This window comes from Oryctolagus cuniculus, chromosome X, assembly GCF_964237555.1.
Source record: "Oryctolagus cuniculus chromosome X, mOryCun1.1, whole genome shotgun sequence".
In the NCBI taxonomy this organism is placed as follows: domain Eukaryota; kingdom Metazoa; phylum Chordata; class Mammalia; order Lagomorpha; family Leporidae; genus Oryctolagus; species Oryctolagus cuniculus.
This window is the reverse complement of record NC_091453.1, coordinates 72,204,758-72,224,663: the sequence shown is the minus strand read 5'-3', so window position 1 is coordinate 72,224,663 and position 19,906 is coordinate 72,204,758. Positions and strand designations below refer to the sequence as shown.

General features: G+C 40.0%; 1 protein-coding gene across 1 annotated transcript in view; it reads right to left on the bottom strand.

Annotated features, from left to right (window-relative positions):
- Positions 1–6,866: 6,866 nt before the first annotated feature.
- MAGT1 (magnesium transporter 1) overlaps positions 6,867–19,906 on the bottom strand; it is a 49,484-nt gene continuing 36,444 nt past the window's right edge. Inside the window, exons 8-10 of the mRNA XM_008272956.4 lie at positions 17,371–17,445; positions 13,210–13,300; positions 6,867–8,863 (exon numbers count right to left, since the gene is read on the bottom strand). Of these exons, the coding sequence (XP_008271178.1) occupies positions 8,848–8,863; positions 13,210–13,300; positions 17,371–17,445 (182 nt within the window). The 3' untranslated portion in view covers positions 6,867–8,847. The remainder of the gene's footprint in view (positions 8,864–13,209; positions 13,301–17,370; positions 17,446–19,906) is intronic.

Genomic DNA, 19,906 nt, shown 5'->3' with positions numbered 1-19,906 from the left:
AGCCCAAGAGGGTTCTTACCTAATATTTAGAGAAGAATTCTAAATACCAGCACAGATAAACGAGGCAGCATAGTACGTTTTAGGCTTTTATTTAGTGCGAGAGGTAGCTAGGAAAGTGAGGGTTTAGTTCAGGTAGGGGAGAGGGGAAAGTCTGGAAACTAGAGTAGCGTCCATACCAAGCAGGGAGCAGGCCAAAAGCCATGTGCAGCAAGCACCTTGAGCTGCTTTCCATTTTAAGCTTTTATTTAATGAGAAAGATGCATAGCAGAGTGGGAGCTTTATTGAGAGAGAGAGGTAAATCTGGGTTCATACTGAGCACTAGGAACTAGCCACATGGATGAGCATCTAGGCCAGGAAGCCTAGAGCACATGGCCCGAAGGCCATGAGCCCTGGAGGCGCAGGGCTACAGCAAGCCCCCTCCTGGCAAGAGGCCAGGGAAGAAGAGAAGGCCCCCGGCCACATCACGTCCTAGGGGAGTGGTTAATCAATCTGATTGGCTGGTTGGCCCCCAGGTGTGGCCAGGTAGGGGGATGAGGTCACACAGGGGCGTGGCCAAGGTATCAGGTAGGGCGTGAAGTCACACAGGGGCCTGGTGAAGGCGTGGTCTTCCAGTTTCACAAAATCTAATCAATTTTAGCCTGTATGCCTGCCTACTTCAGTGTGGTGGGCTAGGTCTCCACTTGTGGCTCCGGCATCCCATCTGGACACCAGTTCAAGTCCCGGCTGCTCCTCTTCTGATCCAGCTCTCTGTTATGGCCTGGTAAAGTAGTAGAAGATGGCCCAAGTGCTTGGGCCCCTGCACCCGCATAGGAGACCCAGAAGAAGCTCCTGGTTCTTGGCTTCAGATCAACCCAGCTCCAGCCACTGCGGCCATTTGGGGAGTGAACCAGCAGATGAAAGACCTTTCTCTGTCTCTCCTGCTCTCTGTAATTCTGCCTCTCAAATAAATAAATAAAATCTTAAAAAAAAATGTGGAGCACTCGAATCAGTGCCCATGTGGTACACTGATGCCACAGGCAGAGGCTTAACCACAGCGCTGGCCCCTCAACTCCATCTTAATAAAAGGAGTAAAAGGCATTTGGAAAGTTGATATCATAGAACTGCTCCTCATATGTTAAAATGTTTATCAAAGCAAATTCATTTTTCTTTACGAAAATATGCTTTTTGTTTTACAAAAATAAAAACATGGGCTTTGTAAAATGATTCTTATATGAAATGTAAATTACATCAGTCTAATTCATTTATGGCAATGAAGATAGTCTTTAATTTCTATAGATAATTTAACATGATTCCTTTATTACCTAAGAAATACTGGTCTTTGCATGACTAGCAATGGCCATACGTGACTATAATTAATTACAAATTACCTACTCAACTTGTGATACCTGGCACAGCTGTTTATTCCCCCAAATTAACTTTTAATCAATGAAATATTTATTACCTTCTGTAGCCATATGTACATTCACATCATTATTATTTACTAGTTTACATATTTTAAAATATGTTCTTTGTTAATAATCATAAGTATTAGTATTTCATCAATGGAATTTGAAATCTTACATATACATATACAATTATTATTATTATTTATTTTTTTTTTTTGACAGGCAGAGTGGACAGTGAGAGAGAGAGACAGAGAGAAAGGTCTTCCTTTGCCGTTGGTTCAACCTCCAAGCTCCAGGGCCCAAGCACCTGGGCCATCCTCCACTGCACTCCCTGTCCACAGCAGAGAGCTGGCCTGGAAGAGGGGCAACCGGGACAGAATCCGGTGCCCCGACCGGGACTAGAACCCGGTGTGCCGGCGCCGCTAGGTGGAGGATTAGCCTAGTGAGCCGCGGCGCTGGCCACAATTATTATTTTTTAAAGATAGATTTATTTATTTATTTATTTATTTATTTGAAAGTCAGAGTTACACACAGAGAGAGAGAGAAGTCTTCCATCCGCTGGCTCACTCCCCAATTGGCCACAATGGCTGGAGCCAGGAGCTTCTTCCAGGTCTCCCACACTAGGTGCAGGGGCCCAAGGACTTGGGCCATCTCCCACTGCTTTCCCAAGCCATAACAGAGACGTGGATGAGAAGTGGAGTCTTGAACCGGTGTGCATATGGGATGGGGGCACTGCAGGCGGCAGCTTTACCTGCTATGCCACAGCAATGGCCCCACAGTTGCTATTGAAGGACCCCAAAAGTGGTGTCCTTTTGTGACGACCCCAGAAACACAGACTCCAGACCAGACGATGCAAAAGGCAGGAGGCAGTTTTATTTCATTTGCGCAAATGGGCCCTTTTCTGGCTGCCGCAAGCAGCGGGGTCAGAGAGGAGCCCCGAACAATCATTTTACAGTTTTTAAAGGGCAAAACCACAAAATTAACATACTATAGGGTGGCGTAAGTCTATTGGATAATTCTCAGCAACTGGCCTTATATGGCAGTTTGAAAGCGGTAATGTCAGTGGAAAAGTACTAGGTCAAAGGGGTACACCAGGGGAGGGGGTCGTTGAGGAAGGGAAGCGGGTTGCTATGTGCCTTACGTGCCTTGCGGTTTCTTTGTTAAGCTTGAGCAAGCACAGGGGAGGGGGCTTATCTACATAGCAGGATGTTCTGTTGCCCATATCTCTGGTTAGTAGCTAACTGCTTTCTCTGTGAACCGGTTTACTCCCCATTTCCCAGGACTGTTTCTGGAATTGCTTGTCTTAATTTCTGGTTTTTTTTTTTTTTTTTTTTTTTTTTATTTTATTAAGGCCATTTTTATGGCAGCTCTCGGCCGCTTCTTTCACTATTGTTCACTTTAATAGTTGGGAGATTTCACACCTATTGAACTTCCCATTATTCCAGGATTTGTAGAATTGTACAGCACATTAGTCATAGGAGGGTAGGGTGGGAAGTATCCCCATGTTTCTAAATCTGTATATATGAAATACATGTAATTTACCTTAAATACATTTTTTAAGAAGAAAACATTTACCAGAATGCATTAGAGAGATTGTGGATATGCTTATAGATTTTAAATATAAACATTTGATATTCAACCCACAATATTATGATTTCTATTTTTGTAATAAGAACTGCCCTTGCAGACTTGGCAATATCTAGGTATTTCTAAGTTTTATGCATTACACTTATCATTCTACAAAGGTACTTTCAAAAGTTCATGGAAAATGGAATTTTGAAACCCATTCATTGGAAGGGGTCTTTATAGAAAAAGGTATTTTGTGAAAAAAACACATGTGGTCATCACAACTTTTTTTGTGTTTCAATAAATTTATACTTAAATTCCATTTTCCTGGGGCCGATGCTGTGGCACAGTAGGTTAAAACCTTGGCCTACAGCGCCAGCATCCCATATGGGCACCAGTTTGAGTCCTGGCTGCTCCCTGCTAATGTGCCTGGGAAAGCAGTGTAAGATGATCCTAGTCCCTCGGCCCCTGCCCCCATGCAAGAGACCCAGAGTAAACTCCTGGCTCCTGGCTTTGGATTGGCACAGCTCCAGTTGTTGCGGCCATTTAGGGAGTGAACCACCTGGGAGCTTTTTAGATAAAACACTCACTCTCCTATGAATCTTTCTCACTGAATAACAGCTTAAAAATAAAAAAAAATGAAGTCCAGATTCTGACTGGTTTCTATCAAATCTTTTTTAAAAACTTCCATTTTCCACATACTTCTTCAAATGTCCTTCCAACACCTTTCCTTTTCCTTTGTATCTTTGATCCTGTTCCTGATTTAAACTGCATTTCCTTTGGTACTCATCTTACACTTCTGCTAAAATTCTTTGTGATGTTGGTATCATCACACATGCACACACACACACACACACACACACATCTGTATCAAAGCAATCATAGGACATATTTTTGCACTGAATTTGTCATTTTAAGAGAACTTTGAACCACAAGTCTTTAGTACAAATGTCTGAGATGAGTAATTTTGGCTTAAGGCAAGGCAGTTGTTCTAACTTTGACACCTACTACTTACTAACCATCCAATTAATATCACTGGGAATCCAGTTCCTATCTGAGGAATTAGATAATGAAACACTCTATAAAATTATTGATTAAAAAACAAGTGTGGGGGGAACAGCCAGCAGTTAAGACACGAGTTAGGAAGTCCATATCATTTATCAGAGATCTTGGTTATAGTTCTAACTGATCCTAGCTTACTGTTAATGCAAATCCTGAGACAAAAGTAATGACTCAAGTAGTTAGATCTCCTGCCCCTTTTTTGATATTGTATATATAATGAGTCTTCAAAAAGTTAGAAGTAAGAATGGGCATTTGCCTAGAGGATAAGACACCTGGTTGGGATGCTTGCATCTCAAATCATTTTGCCTGGATTTGGGACATGGCTATGCTCTCAATTCTAGCTTTCTGCTAACACATGCCAAGGGAGGTACCAAGTGATGGCACAGTTAGTTTGTATCCACACCTGCCACATAAGAGGTCTGGGTTGAGTTCGTGGCTCCCAGCTCTGACATGGCCCAGCCCCAGCATTTGTGGACATTTGGCGAGTAAGCCAGTGAATGGGAGCTCTCTTTCCCTGTCTGTCTCTGTTCCCATCTCCTTAGCTGTTAAATAAAAAGTTCATAGTAAATATATATTATGAAAAATTTATGGAATTCAGAGATAATGCACACCAAAATAAACTTATCATTAAATTCCAATTTTCCATGAATTTTGGAAGTGCACTCAATATAAGAAGCCTACCATGTTGTTTTGTTTCTAAGAGTGCCCCTCTTTATGTACCTCTTTCCATCTTGAATGTTTCAACCTTATTTTATCTCTCTCTTATTTGAAACTTCACTTTTCTTTCTTTCTTTTTTTTTTTTTTTGACACGTAGAGTGGAAAGAGAGAAAGGTCTTCCTTTGCCGTTGGTTCACCTCCCAGTGGCCGCTGCGGCCGGCGCGCTGTGGCCGGCGCACCGGGCTGATCCGATGGCAGGAGCCAGGTACTTATCCTGGTCTCCCATGCGGGTGCAGGGCCCAAGCACTTGGGCCATCCTCCACTGCACTCCCTGGCCACAGCAGAGAGCTGGACTGGAAGAGGAGCAACCAGGACAGAATCCGGCGCCCCGACCAGGACTAGAACCTGGTGTGCAGGCACCGCAGGTGGAGGATTAGCCTACTGAAACTTTTTTTCCATCACCGTGTTAATAAGTCAGTAAAGTTTTATGTCTAGTGATATATTTCTTAGAACTCTATCAGCTGCATACTGACAAAATTTCCAGGGAAAGAAAAAAAATGAAGCAAATATTGAACCTCAAGTCTGGCTTTGTTCTCATAACATTCTATGACTAATGTACCCAACCCAGCTAGCTCCTTGATAATGCACCTAGGAAGGCAGTGGAAGATGGACTGAGTACTTGAGCCCTTGCCACCCATATGGGAGACCTGGATATAGTTCTAGGCGCAACGATCCTGGCTTCGGACCAGTGCCAGCCACTGCAGCCATTTGGGGAGTGAACCAGCAGATGGAAGATCTCTCATCTCTCCCTCTCTCTAACTCTGCCTTTCAATCAAATAAAATAAAACTTTAAAAACGTTTAGAATGGCCTTTATCAGCATTACAGTACAGTTTCTTCTGACTGCAGAAACATACTGTATTACAATGGATTTAATTCAGCATCAAACTTGGATATCACAAATGATATCCTTCAAAATTTAAAGGTATCTTTAGTATTATGTATAATGGAACCTCAGAACATGAAGAAATATGGAGGTGGCTTTGTTTAGTATATTCTTTTTAAGATAAAAATAGGTCTAAAGAAGTTCAAGTGATTTGCCTCTAGTTACAAAGCCAGATAGAAACAGAGCAAAGACTAAAAGCCAGATCTGTACTTCCTGCCCAGGGTTTCTGTTCCATGTTTACAAATGTACTCTTGTTTAGTTTCATGTAACTTGAAAACCTGTCAAGGTAACTATTGCAAATCAATTTTTTTTTTGTTACCAAAAGGGAATTAACCTGGTTAAGGCATGTTCACTGACTAGGACGAAAGGTAGATCAATCTTTGAAAATAGCCATTCATCTACTCATTTTGGCTGTTTTGACTTATTCATCATTAATGAAGGACAACCTGGGGCAGGCATTTGGCACAGTGGTTGATACCTCTTGAGATGCCCGCATCTCATATCAGAGTACCTGGGCTGCAGTCTCAGCTCCACTTTTGAGTCTAGCCTCCTGCTACCATACACCCTGGGATGCAATAGTGATGGCTTAAGAAGTTGAGTCCCTGCTACCCACATCGGAGATCCAGATTGAGTGTCCAGCTCTCAGCTTCAGTCTACCTCAGCCTTGGCTGTTGTGGGCATTTGGGTCTCTCTTTCAAATAAATGAAAATAAAATAACGAAGAACCTATGGATTCCCGGAATAACATACCTCTCATTCTAGAAATACTTAAGGACATTTTCCTATCAAACTCATAATAATAATTAGGAAAATAAAATAATTATATCTTCAAAGTGGATTATTCTAATTTTACAATTCTCTCTTTTTTTGACAGGCAGAGTTAGACAGTGAGAGAGAGACAGAGAGAAAGGTCTTCCTTTTCTGTTGGTTCACCCCCCAAATGGCCGCTACAGCCGGCACACTGCGCCGAGCCGAAGCCAGGAGCCAGGTGCTTCCTCCTGGTCTCCCATGCGGGTGCAGGGCCCAAGCACTTGGGCCATCCTCCACTGCCTTCCCGGGCCACAGCAGAGAGCTGGCCTGGAAGAGGGGCAACCGGGACAGAATCCGGCGCCCTGACCGGGACTAGAACCCAGTGTGCAGGCACCGCAGGCGGAGGATTAGCCAAGTGAGCTGCGGTGCTGGCCTACAATTCTCTTTTAAGCATTTTAAATCCACCCCTATTCAGGCAGTAATAAAATAAAAAACTCAGAAGTTAGATTGTAAAAGTTTATTGGTATGGTCAAAAAGCAAACAGGCAGACATTTGGTTATCTTTGCCACTACAATGTATCATTTTGAATAGCATCTTAAAAACGTATAACAAATAATATTTAAACCATTACTAGAAAAGTAAATTGAGTCTACTTAAGGCACTTCAGATGAAAGCTAATTTCAAAATTTTCACAAAAGTAACAGTATTTTAAGTGTAATAAATCTGTTCTCCACAGATTTTAGCCAGAATGCTACCTTTTCTCCTTACAGAATGTGCTCATAAAGACAAATACAAAAGAGTGTTATTCTTTCAATGCTTCTGTCAAATTATCTGGAGCTATAGAGAATATATGGCAGTAGTATTCCCCTGATCCATCTAGACAAATCAGGGCATCTTCATTCAAATCTCATAAGAATCACAGCACAAATTTATTTGGCCTGCGACAAATACTAGAACAGCAGATACGGAATCCAGAGTCACACAATATACAGGTGATTAATGAACAAAAAGTGGCTCCATTAAAGAGTAAAAGTCAACTGTGTTCCTCGCCCAAATCTACTAACATAAAAGAAAAACAAAAACCAACATAAAATGTTTTCTCTGAGACAATTATACCCATCTCCTCCTGCAAAGCTTCTCTGTCACATGAGAGGGTTATTAGATGGAAAACAGCAGGAGACAGTCACAGTATCTTTTCAATGTAATACTTCTAGGATGTCTTTACATTTTTTTAACAATTACAATTTTCATAAACCATAATAGTGGCATTTTAGGTTACATTTCATAACTATGGGAAAGTTACAGTTAGATGTCATAATAACCATGAAAACATTCTTCACAGAAATCTGGTTAGCACATATGGTTATTTCCACGGACAGAAAGGCAAAACTAAAACAAAACCTCTTCAAATTTTTACTTTGTTTCTCCACTTGGAGATAGAAAATAAAGGCTAAAATAATAGCAAAAAAAAAAAAAAAAAAAAAAGAAGAACCTTCAAAAAACAGTTTGTACACAGACAACAACTCAGTATTTCATGATTTTCTTTCTTTTCCCATTCTAAGGGAATCCTTTTCCTAAACACAACCGAATCTATTTTTCTCTTAGGTAAAAATCAAAGAAGTAAGACTCTAATTTTCAGGAACATTTTAGATCATTCTATGAGTTACTGATTTTCATGCTAAGCTATATATGTATTTATTAGGTGTGGACCATCTTAAATAAAAGAAAACTAAGAACATGAAATGAATCAAAAATCTTTCCAAATACAAGGCAGCTAACACCACACTCATGCAAAAATCATAATCCTGTATTCAGAGATACTTTGTAACATTTGCAGTTATCAAGGAGCATGGATAGAACTGTATTTCAGTAGGAAAGACACAGGAGGAGGGCTGAACAGTCTTTCTGAAGTCTAGATACAAACTCTGAAGAACGGTGGTTCGTTTTCAGAAGATCACACACCATATGTGATTTCTCCGCCCCAAAGGAAAGATGTATAAAGTATACACATCCCTGCAAAGATGGAAGAGCTAAGAACAGATTCCTGATGATGCAGTTATCCATAATAGGCATATGCCAGAACATCTGGTCAGGACTTTCTTTTCCCGCCTTGGGATAAGACAATATAGAATCAAATGACAAAAAGCTAGCTAAAGCAATTTTGAGCTTTGCTCTAATTAAAACAAAGTAGTAGTTTTAAAAAAACTTTTTTAATGATATACTTAATTCTACTAAATTAAATGTTCCATAAAGTACACTAGGAAGACAAGGTTAAAAGGAGAATAATTTCCAAATACTTCATTATTTTGACAGGAAATTTCTTGTTAAGGCACTACACATCTTTGGTTAAATGATTAACTATTTAAATCACTTGAAAAAAAGAGGTAATACAAAATGCACAAGTTGTATTCTTCTTTTCAAACACACACATTTCTCGTTTTTAGTTTCTATTATTCCAGTGTCTACATATCTCTGGATCCTTTTTAACTCATCAGAAAGCTGCAACAAAAATATATACCAATCTGTTAGTTTTTGAAAGAAAAGTAGACTTCTAATAAATATGTAGTATCTTGATTTTAACAGATCAAAAATATTTTGGTACATGTATAACAATCTTTGGGGATCAGAAACAAAAACATACTACAAGTTAAAATAGCTTCCAAACAGAGAAACTAATTAACTAACTTAACCCAATTCATGATTAGATAATTAACAGGAATCCTAGTAAAATACATTTGCATCCCAGAAAGTATTCTATAACATATAACACACACACACAAGTATACAGAAGAATAAAATTCCAAAAAAGTTTACAGGAAAAAAGAAAAAGGAAAATGTAAAAGAAGACTAGTTTACGTTGTTTATTGATCAAAAAGTCTTGAAATATTGCAATGAGCATAATTAATCAGTTACAAAGTTGTTCAAAATTATCTACTAAAATCTTGTATCAAGATAATATAGAGGGGGCTGCTGACACTGTGGCATAGTGGATAAAGCCGCCACCTGCAGTGCCAGCATGCTGTATGGGCACAGTTTCAAGTCCCAGCTGCTCTACTTCCCATCTAGCTCTCTGCTATCGCCTGGGAAAACAGTAGAAGATGGCCCGAGTCCTTGAGCCCCTGCACCCGTGTGGGAGATTCGGAAGAAGTTCCTGGCTCCTGGCTTTGGATCAGCGCAGCTCCAGCCATTGCGGCCATCTGGGGAGTGATTCAATGGATGGAAGACCTCTCTCTCTCTCTGCCTCTGCCTCTCTAACTTTCCCTTTCAAATAAATAAATAAATCTTAAAAAATACAGAGAATAAAATTTTTTCAAAAGTATTGATAGGGTAAGAATTTGGTACAGTGGTTAAGATGCTGCTTTGGGTGGGGGCAGCACTGTGGTGTAGTAGGTTAAGCCTCCGCATTTGGCGCCAGCATCCCATATGGGCACGGGTTCAAGTGGTGGCTGCTCCATTTCTGATCCAGCTCCCTGCTAATGGCCTGTAAAACCAGTGGAAGATGGCCTAAGTGCTTGGACTCCTGCACCCAAGTCCTGCAGACTTGGAAGAAGCTCCTGACTCCTGGATCAGCCCAGCTCCGGTCGTTGCGGTCATTTGCAGGACCTCTCTCTGTCTCTCCGTCTCTATCTGTAACTTTGCCTCTCAGATAAATTAATAAATAAATAAATCTTTTTATAAAAAGATACCACTTGGGATGCTTGTATCCTATATCAGAGTGCCCAAATTTGAGCCCTGGCTTTGCTCCTAATTTTTGCTTCCTGCAGATGTGCACTCTGGAAAGTAGAGAATGGTGGCTGAAGTAGCTAAGGTACTTGCTATTCACATGGGAGACCCAGATTGAGTGGTCTGGCTCAGCCCTGGCTGTTTTGAGCAGTTGGGGAATGTACCAGCAAATCTCTGTCTACTTCTCTCTCTTTTCTCTCTCTCTGCCGCTGCTCAGATAGATAACAAAAAAATTAAAAAAAAGTAGTTGACAGACTTCACTGTTCATAATCCTTTACAAAGAGCAATGCCATATTATAAAGCAGTAATTATACTGATACTCAGATTATAAAAAAGACTCCCACATTATGTAGGCTATTAACAGAGTAAAGCAAAAAACGTAAAACCAAAAGGACAATTTCCTCCCTCAGTCTTAGGGATTTCCGAAGATTTCCAGCTGACTAGACTTTTTTTTAAAGATTTTATTTATTTATTTGACAGGTAGAGCTACAGACAGTGAGAGAGAGACACACAGAGAAAGGTCTTCCATCCACTGGTTCACTCCCCAAATGGCCACAACAGCTGGAGCTGGGCCAATCCAAGCTAGGATCCAGGAGCTGCTTCTGGGTCTCCCAGGTGGGTGTAGGGGTCCAAGCACTTAGACCATCTTCTACTGCTTTCCCAGGCCACAGCAGAGAGCTGGATCAGAAGTAGAGCAGCCAGGACTACAACTGGCACCTATATGGGATGCCGGCACCACAGGCAGAGGATTAACCTACACAGTGTTGGCCCCTGACTAGACCGTCTTAGACACTCTTTCTGCTACTCTCTATAAACTGTATTCTTTTTTTAAAAAAATATATTTATTTGAAATGCAAAGGGACCGAGAGAGGGAGAGACTCGGAAAAATCTTCCATCCACTGGATCACTCTCCAAATAACTGCAATGCTCAGGGATTGGCCAGGCTGAAGCCAGGAGCCTGAAACGCCATTTGGGTCTCCCACATGGGTAGCGGAGGTCTAACCACTTAGGCCATCATATGCTGCTTCCTTGGGCACATTACCAGGGAGCTTCTTTGGATGTGGAGCAGCTGAGACTCCAACCAGCACTCTGATATGGGGTGTCAGCATCTCAGGTGGCCGCTTAATCTACTGAGCCACAACACTAGCTCCTACTGGATTCTAATCAAATGGTTTACTTATGTCATCTAAATAGTCCTGAACAATACAAGTGAGGAATTTCAAGATACATTAAAAATAACTTCTTCCTTAAGAGGAAGAACAGTATGTAAAATAGATATGACATAAAATGTTGTAACCACTATTTGTTATTATAGATTTCTCAATTAAATTAGATAATGTCAGATCACTCCAAAAAGTGGTCATTGTGGGGCCAGTGCTGTGGTGCAGAGAATTAAAGCCCTGGGCCTGCAGTGCTGGCATTCCATAGGGGCACCAGTGCGAGTCCTGGCTACTCCACTTCCAATCCAGTTCCCTGCTAATGGTCTGGAAAAGCAGTAGAGGATGGCCCAAGTCCTTGGACCCCTGCACCCATGTGGTAGACCTGGAAGAAGCTCCTAGCTCCTGGCTCCTGGCTTCAGCTCAGCTCAGCTCTGGCCATTGCAACCAATTGGGGAGTGAACCAGCAGATGGAAGACTTCCTCTCTGTCTCTCTCTCTGTAACTCTTTCAAATGAATAAAATAAATTTTTTTTTTAAAAAAAGTGGTCATTGCAGCACAGCAGGTTAAGCTGCTACTTGGAACATCTGCCTGCCATATTGGAGTGCCTGAAATCAAGTCCTGCCTCTGCTTCAGCTTCCAGATAATATGCACCCTGGGAAGTAGTAGGTGATGGCTCAACTACTTGCATCCCTGCCACACACATGTAACACCCAGATCGAGTTTTAGTACCAGGCTTCAGCTTGGCCTAGCCCTGGCTGTTGCCAGCATTTGGGGAGTGAACTAGTGAGTGGAAAATCCATCTCTTTTTCTTTCTCTCTCCTCCAACCTCTGTCACTTTGACTTTTAAATAAATAAATGAATCTTTCTTCAGAAAGAATAAGTCTGAAAGATGACCCTGAAAACTCATATACTGATATTGTTCATTACAGTATAATAATTCAAAATTAATTTAAAAATATTTATTTATTTGAAAGTCAGAGTTAGAGAAAGAGGGAGACACAGAGAGAGATAATTCCATTCACTGGTTTACTCTCTAAATGGTTGCAACAGCCAGAGATGGGCCAGGCAGAAGCCAGGAGCCAGGAGCTTCTTCTGTGTCTCCCATATGTGTGCAGGGACCCAAGGACTTGGGCCATCTTCTACTGCTTTCCCAGCTGCATTAACAGAGAGCTGGATTGGAAGTGGAGCAGCCAGGACTTAAACCAGTGCCCATATTGCATACGGGACCCTGGCGTCACATTTTTTTTTTTAGATTTATTTATTTATTTGAGAGGTAGAGTTACAGATAGGGAAGGGAGAGACAGAAAGAAAGGTCTTCCATCTGCTGGTTTACTTCCCAAATGGCTGCAATGCAAGCCAAAGCAAGGAGCCAGGAGTTTCCTCTGGGTCTCCCATGCAGGTTCAGGAGCCCAAGCACTTGGGCCATCTTCCATTGCTTTCCCAGGTCATAGCAGGAAGCTGGATTAGAAGAGGAGCATGGGGCCAGCACTGTGGCGCAGTGGGTTAACGCCCTGGCCTGAAGCGCCAGCATCCCATATGGGCGCCGGTTCGAGACCCAGCTGCTCCAACTCCGTTCCAACGGGGGAGTGAACCATTGGATGGAAGACCTCTCTCTCTCTCTCTCTATGCCTCTCCTCTCTCTGTGTAACTCTGACTCTCAAATAAATAATAAAAAAAAAAAAAGAAGAGGAGAAACAGGGATACAAATTGATGCCCATATGGGAAACTGGAGCCATAGGTGGAGACTTATCCCACTACGCCACAGTGCCAGCCCCTGAGTCGCATGTTTTATCAGCTAGGCCATGATACTGGCTCCTAAAATTTATTTTTAAATGCAACATATCTAAATTAAATCCTATCTTTAGTTTGGAAGCAAAGCAAAGCAAATTTATAGGTCAACATCAACTCTAATCATTATTAGGTGTAGGTAACCACTATGTAAATAAAAAATTAGAATCATACCTGTATGGATACCCATGATATTTAGATCTGAAAATAGACAGCATCCAACTGAAGAATAATACAACCAATGCAATACCAGCTACGCACATTACTGACAAAAAATAAAAGGAGAGATAAATGAGTATGCTGAGGATAATCAATTATCTGGACATAAATCTTAATCTACACTTCCAAAGAGTGAAAAAAAAAGGGTTATGAGATACTGCCTTTCTCTTTAATATGCTCCATTACAATGCAATAGCGACTATTTACATACTTGTGCAATTATTTGTATGAAATAATGAGTCCCACCAAAGATATCACACTCAAGAATTTAGTGTTAGTAAAGTCTTACTATTGTCAAGAAAATCATCCACTCATTTATTAAACCCTTTAAAATGGCCTTATTGCATTATTGATAAATACTGACTTAAAGATATCATATAATGTCATTGCAATAACGTTACTTTCTTGAAAGTATGCATAGCTCACTATACAGCCCTGTATGAATAATTCACTCAACAAGGATTCCCAATTTGAATAATGAGGAAAAAACCCAACTCTTACTCTTAAATTCATAGCTCTCTCTACAAATGTCACAGGCTCTGATTTAGCGTAGTAGGTATTAACCTCAACTCCAGATACCAATCCAATAATGCTCAAGGATGGATTCCCATGATTTGAGAGGTCCGTGGACTAAGACTAGCTAAGGAGCACAGAGACAGAGATATGGGAAAGCATGTATGTGACAGTAATGGAAGCTCTAGGGCAATATACTTTATGACCAATACTAAAAACAATTTTTAGTTTTATTATATTTAGAGAATCTATTTTTCTAATTTTTACACAATAGGAGTTAAATGCATTAAATAATATCCTTTTTGAGTATTTATTTATTTATTTATTTTGGACAGGCAGAGTGGACAGCGAGAGAGAGAGAGAGAGAGAGAGAGAGAGAGAAGGTCTTCCTTTGCCGTTGGTTCACCCTCCAATGGCCGCTGCGGCTGGCACGGTGCGACCGGCGCACCGCGCTGATCCGATGGCAGGAGCCAGGTACTTATCCTGGTCTCCCATGGGGTGCAGGGCCCTTTTTGAGTATTGACACATGCTCAGTGTAGAAGTTATTTTTCCCTTGGCCGGCGCCGCGGCTCAATAGGCTAATCCTCCACCTAGCGGCGCCGGCACACCAGATTCTAGTCCCGGTCGGGGCGCCGGATTCTGTCCCGGTTGCCCCTCTTCCAGGCCAGCTCTCTGCTGTGGCCCGGGAGTGCAGTGGAGGATGGCCCAAGTGCTCGGGCCCTGCACTCCATGGGAGACCAGGAGAAGCACCTGGCTCCTGGCTTCGGATCAGCGCGGTGCGCCAGCCACAGCACGCCTGCCATGGCGGCCATTGGAGGGTGAACCAACGGCAAAAGGAAGACCTTTCTCTCTGTCTCTCTCTCTCACTATCCACTCTGCCTGTCAAAAAAAAAAAAAAGTTATTTTTCCCAAAGAAAATGTACACATACATGTATACATAAAGCATCGCTGTATATATGTTCATATTCATCTGTTTTCACATATTTAAAAGTGCTTACAGTGGTTCTGAGTACATGCTAAAGAAATGTTGAATGTTATTTGTGATTATTTCATTAGGTTAGAACCTTAGAAGTAGATCAAATTGTGACTATTTTAATATATACTGCTAAAGTATTTTACAATTAAAATTCATGCCAGCAATGCACTTAGATGGCTTTTTTCCAATGAACATTGAAATAGACAATTTTTAAAAAACAGGTAATTTTTAAAAAGTCAATCAGTGAAAGGACATATATTGAATGGATAAAAATGGATACAATGGGCTTTTTTTCTCATATGTAACCATTCATTTTAATTCAGAAAAATAACATTTCCTGAATTCAAAATCCAGTGTCATCACATGTTTTCTGGAAGATAAATTAAGTATTAGACTTCATTTAGGCACATTAACTTTGATGACATTTAACTCTTTAATCATAAATGGAAAACTGTGACTTATTCTTATTTTACATAAGTAAAACTAAATTATATTGATAGCACCTCTCTGAAAAAAATATAAGAATGTGTGAATGCTCTTATAAAAAGTCCATACAAACAAAGAGAAAGAGGACTATGACTCTAATAGATAAATAATAAAAGAAAAAAGACAATTCACAGAAAACACAAAGGACTAATAGACATTTGAGAAAATATTTAACCTCATTATAATCAAAGAAACACAAAGTAACATTTTCTCATTCTCTAACTAGCAATTATAATATATACACACAAGAGAGTACTTCAAAAAGTTCATGGAAATGGAATTAAAAGATATATTTATTTTGGGGTAAAACATTCTGAAACTCATTTATAAATGTATGTGTATATTTAATGAAACTATCTAATGCTGATAAGATTACAGTGAAACATTCTTAAATACCACTAGTAGAAATAAATTATTATAACTTTCACAGAAAGAACTTGACATCATCAATTGAAAACTAAAAACACAGGATAACAGTTATTCTACTTCTAGGAATCTATCTTAAAGAAATAATAAAAAAGAGGATGAAGCTTAAGGTATCATAATATTCACTTAAGAAGTATTTACTATAATAAAAATTAGAAAAAACAAATATTTAACAAACAAAATCAGAATCATTAAATTACAGTAGAGAGTTCTGAGGCCAGCATTGTGGTGCAGTGGGTTAAGCTGCAGCCTGTAATTCAGGCATCCCATGAGTGCAGGTCAAGATTGGGCTGCTCCACTTGCAATCCAGCATCCTATTAATGTGCCTGGGAAAGCAGCAGCAGATGGCCCAAGTACTTGGGTCCCTGCCACCCACATGGGAGACCTGGATGTCATTCCAGGAGTCCTGGCTTCAGCCTGGCACACCAAGCCCTTATGGCCATTTGGGAAGTGAACCAGTAGATAGAAGATATCTTTCTCTCTCCCTCTCTAACTCTTTCAAATAAATAAAAAAGAAATCTTTAAAAAATACAGTATAGAATATTAAGTTGAAAATTATACTAGTATTTCTAGTATTTATTAACTCCAGTTTAAGAAGTTCAAAATTTTATATAGTTTCAAAAATGCTTTTGCAAATAGAAAGAAATATATAATAATGGGTAAATCTCCCCCACTCCCAAATGTTTTACACTCCTGTTTTTTCCACATTTTTTATTTTTAGCATATATATATATATAGAGAGAGAGAGAGAGAGAGAGAGAATGTGTGTAGTGTGTATTTTTGGAGGCACATGTTAAATCAGCAACTTTTGTTTGTTTGTTTTTTTTTTAATGGTGTTTCGTTTCCTTTTCTTTTCTTTTTCTTTTTCTTTTTCTTTTTCTTTTTCTTTTTTTGACAGGCAGAGTGGACAGTGAGAGAGAGAGACAGAGAGAAAGGTCTTCCTTTGCCGTTGGTTTACCCTCCAATGGCCGCTGCGGCCGGCATGCTGCGGCCGGCGTATTGCGCTGATCCGAAGGCAGGAGCCAGGTGTTTCTCCTGGTCTCCCATGGGATGCAGGGCCCAAGGACCTGGGCCATCCTCCACTGCACTCCCCGGCCACAGCAGAGAGCTGGCCTGGAAGAGGGGCAACTGGGACAGAATCTGGCGCCCTGACCGGGACTAGAACCCGGTGTGCTGGCGCCGCTAGGCGGAGGATTAGCCTATTGAGCCACGGCGCCGGCCCAAATCAGCAACTTTTGTAACCAACTGAATTTAGGACTTGAAAAAGTCTTATAGATCTAATCTCCTTAGTCAATTTTTAAAATTTTTAACTGACACGTTATAATTGTACACATTTACTGGATATAGTGTGAGATTTCAGTAGATGTATACAATGTATAATGATCAGATCAGGATAATTGGTATATCTGTAACTTCAAACATTTATTATTTCTTCGTGTTGGGAACATTCCTCCTACTAGCTGTTTTCAAATATATAATCAAATGTTGCCAACCATAATTATCATACTGTGTTATAGAACATCAGAAGTTATTTTTCCTAACCTTACTTCTGTACTCATTAACCATTCTCTCTAATGAGAATATACTACTTTTATAATAGAAAAGGAGCAAATAACATTCTTATCCTTTAACTAAGGGGAAAAGTGATTTAGAGATCATTCTCTTTTCTGTCTTAAAGGAAGAATTGTTACATTATGACATATGATATGACTTACTCTTTCGCTTTCCAATATCCATGTCAGAAGTAGCAGCTTCACATAAAAGCACCATCCCTAAGGTAACCCCACCATCTTAGGAAAACGGTTTAAGGAGAAATTCACATAGATATAAAAGACATACAACTTTACTATTCCTAATTTCTCATGAAGAAAATCAAATAAATATATAAATATTTAATTTTTAATTATAAAAATCAATTAAAATAGTTTTGTAACTATAGAGTGTGACATTTGTTATGATGATACAGTAAAAAATTAAGGTTATAACATTACTTTATTTGTACAAAGACTGATATTTTAAACAAACATCTCACTATAATTTACAGATCAAATATGTGTTTTCCTGTAATTGTACTATGAAATAACCTGCCTGGATATTCAGCTATTTTCCTGACTCCATATGCTATTAAAATATGAAACAGATATTTGAATATTTAAACTATCCTTCCAAAAAAGCCCATTTGAAATATGTACCATTTAGGGAGAATAAACTGTTATTTGATAAATAATTTCTCAAAAATTTAAAAAATTAACCATTAAAGCACAAATTACTGCTAGGCTACCTAGTTTTGCCCTATTCTAACAAAAAAAAGTAAATTCCCACATTGCCATGACTTCACTTTCATTCAGCTTAAGAATATAAGGTAACAGGGCCGACGCTGTGTGTAGTGGGTAAAGCCACTCTGTGGTGCCAGCATCTCATATGTACACTGATTCGAGACTGGGATTGGGGAAAAGGAGCAAAGCCAACCTGCATCTTTTCAATATTGTTTTAAATTTTTATAACTAGAGTATATTCACGTTTTATATAGCTTAAAAATTAAAAAATTTTAACCTTGTACCAAAAAAGTTTAAACAATAATTCAAATATAAATAATGAAACCATGAAAAAACTAAAAGAAATATTAGGAGCGTTTTTTATATTTTATTATAAAACTATCCAACCTATAGAATTGTCAGAAGAATTGCACACACTAGCTAGTTTACAATTAATACTGTACTATATTTGCCTGATAATACATAAGTCCATCAATTCATCATTGAAATAATTTTAGACTTAGAATGAAGTTGCAAAAATAATACAAAGAATTTTCATGTAGTCTTCACATGGTTTTCCCAAAAAAAACACCTAATCCATCATTTAAAAAATATTACAGTAGGAAAGATCTTTCTAAAATATGGTACAAGACCCTCAAAAGATTAATAAATTCAAGTACCTAAAACTTTCTTCTTGGGAAGAAAATATAAACAAATTTAAAAGGCAAATAAAGTAACTGTAATTCATATCATAGATGAAGGATACATTTTTAAGTGTATGAAGAATTTTTATTATTTTTTAAAGATTTATTTATTTGAAAGTCAGAGTTACGCAGAGAGAGGAGAGGCAGAGAGAGAGAGGTCTTCCATCTGCTGGTTCACTCCCCAGATGGCCACAAGGGCCCAAGCTGGCAGATCTGAAGCCAGGAGCTTCCTCTGGGTCTCCCACGTGGGTGCAGGGGCCCAAGGACTTGGGCCATCTTCTACTCTTTCCCAGGCCATAGCAGAGAGCTGGATCAGAAGTGGAGCAGCCGGGACTCGAACCAGAGTCCATATGGAATGCCAGCACTGCAGGTGGCAGCTTTACCACTACGCCACAGCACCGGCCGCTCAGCTGGCCTTCTTATGGCCATGAGGCCTGAATTTATAATTGGATCTTGAATTTCACTATTCATTCCTTTATGATCATCTCACATTCTCTCTTCATAGCCTCTTGTTAGGGATGATGCCCATTCATGTTTTCAGTTGCTCAGCCAAGTCTCTTCTCTCAACACATTTTAACCTTACTGAGGTTCTTCATATCCAGGCTTGAGCAAAGATTGATAACATCTATAGACAATTTGGTTACTGGCTACAATGAGATTAATGGTAGAGACTATCATGGTCTATATACTTTGAATGAGTTGTCCATCTTCTTATACACATGCAAAGTCTGTATGCATTGTTCTCAGCTGTCAGAACTATGATGCACATTCACATATATATTGCTTCACTTCACTTATTTTAAATTTTTACTAACATGGCCTGCTTTATGGCAGGCACTATTAGTTGTTGGAGTCATATAGTAGAAGGGGATATGGTGCCAGCACTATGGTGTACCAGGTAAAGCTGCCGCCTGCAATACCAGCACCCCAGTCCCAGCTGCTCCACTTCTGATCCAGCTCTCTGCTATGGCCTGGAAAAACAGTGGAAGATGGACCAAGTGCTTGGGCCCCGGCACCCATGTGGGAGACCAGAAGAAGCTCCTGGCTTTTTTTTTAAAAATTTATTTGACAGAGTTAGACAGTGAGAGAAAGAGACAGAGAGAAAGGTCTTCCTTCCGTTGGTTCACCTCGCAAATGGCTGCTACAGCCGGAGCTATGCCGATCTGAAGCCAGGAGGCAGGTGCTTCTTTCTGGTCTCCCATGCACTTGGGCCATCCTCCACTGCCTTCCCGGGCCACAGCAAAGAGCCGGACTGGAAGAGGAGCAACCAGGACTAGAACCTGGTGCCCATA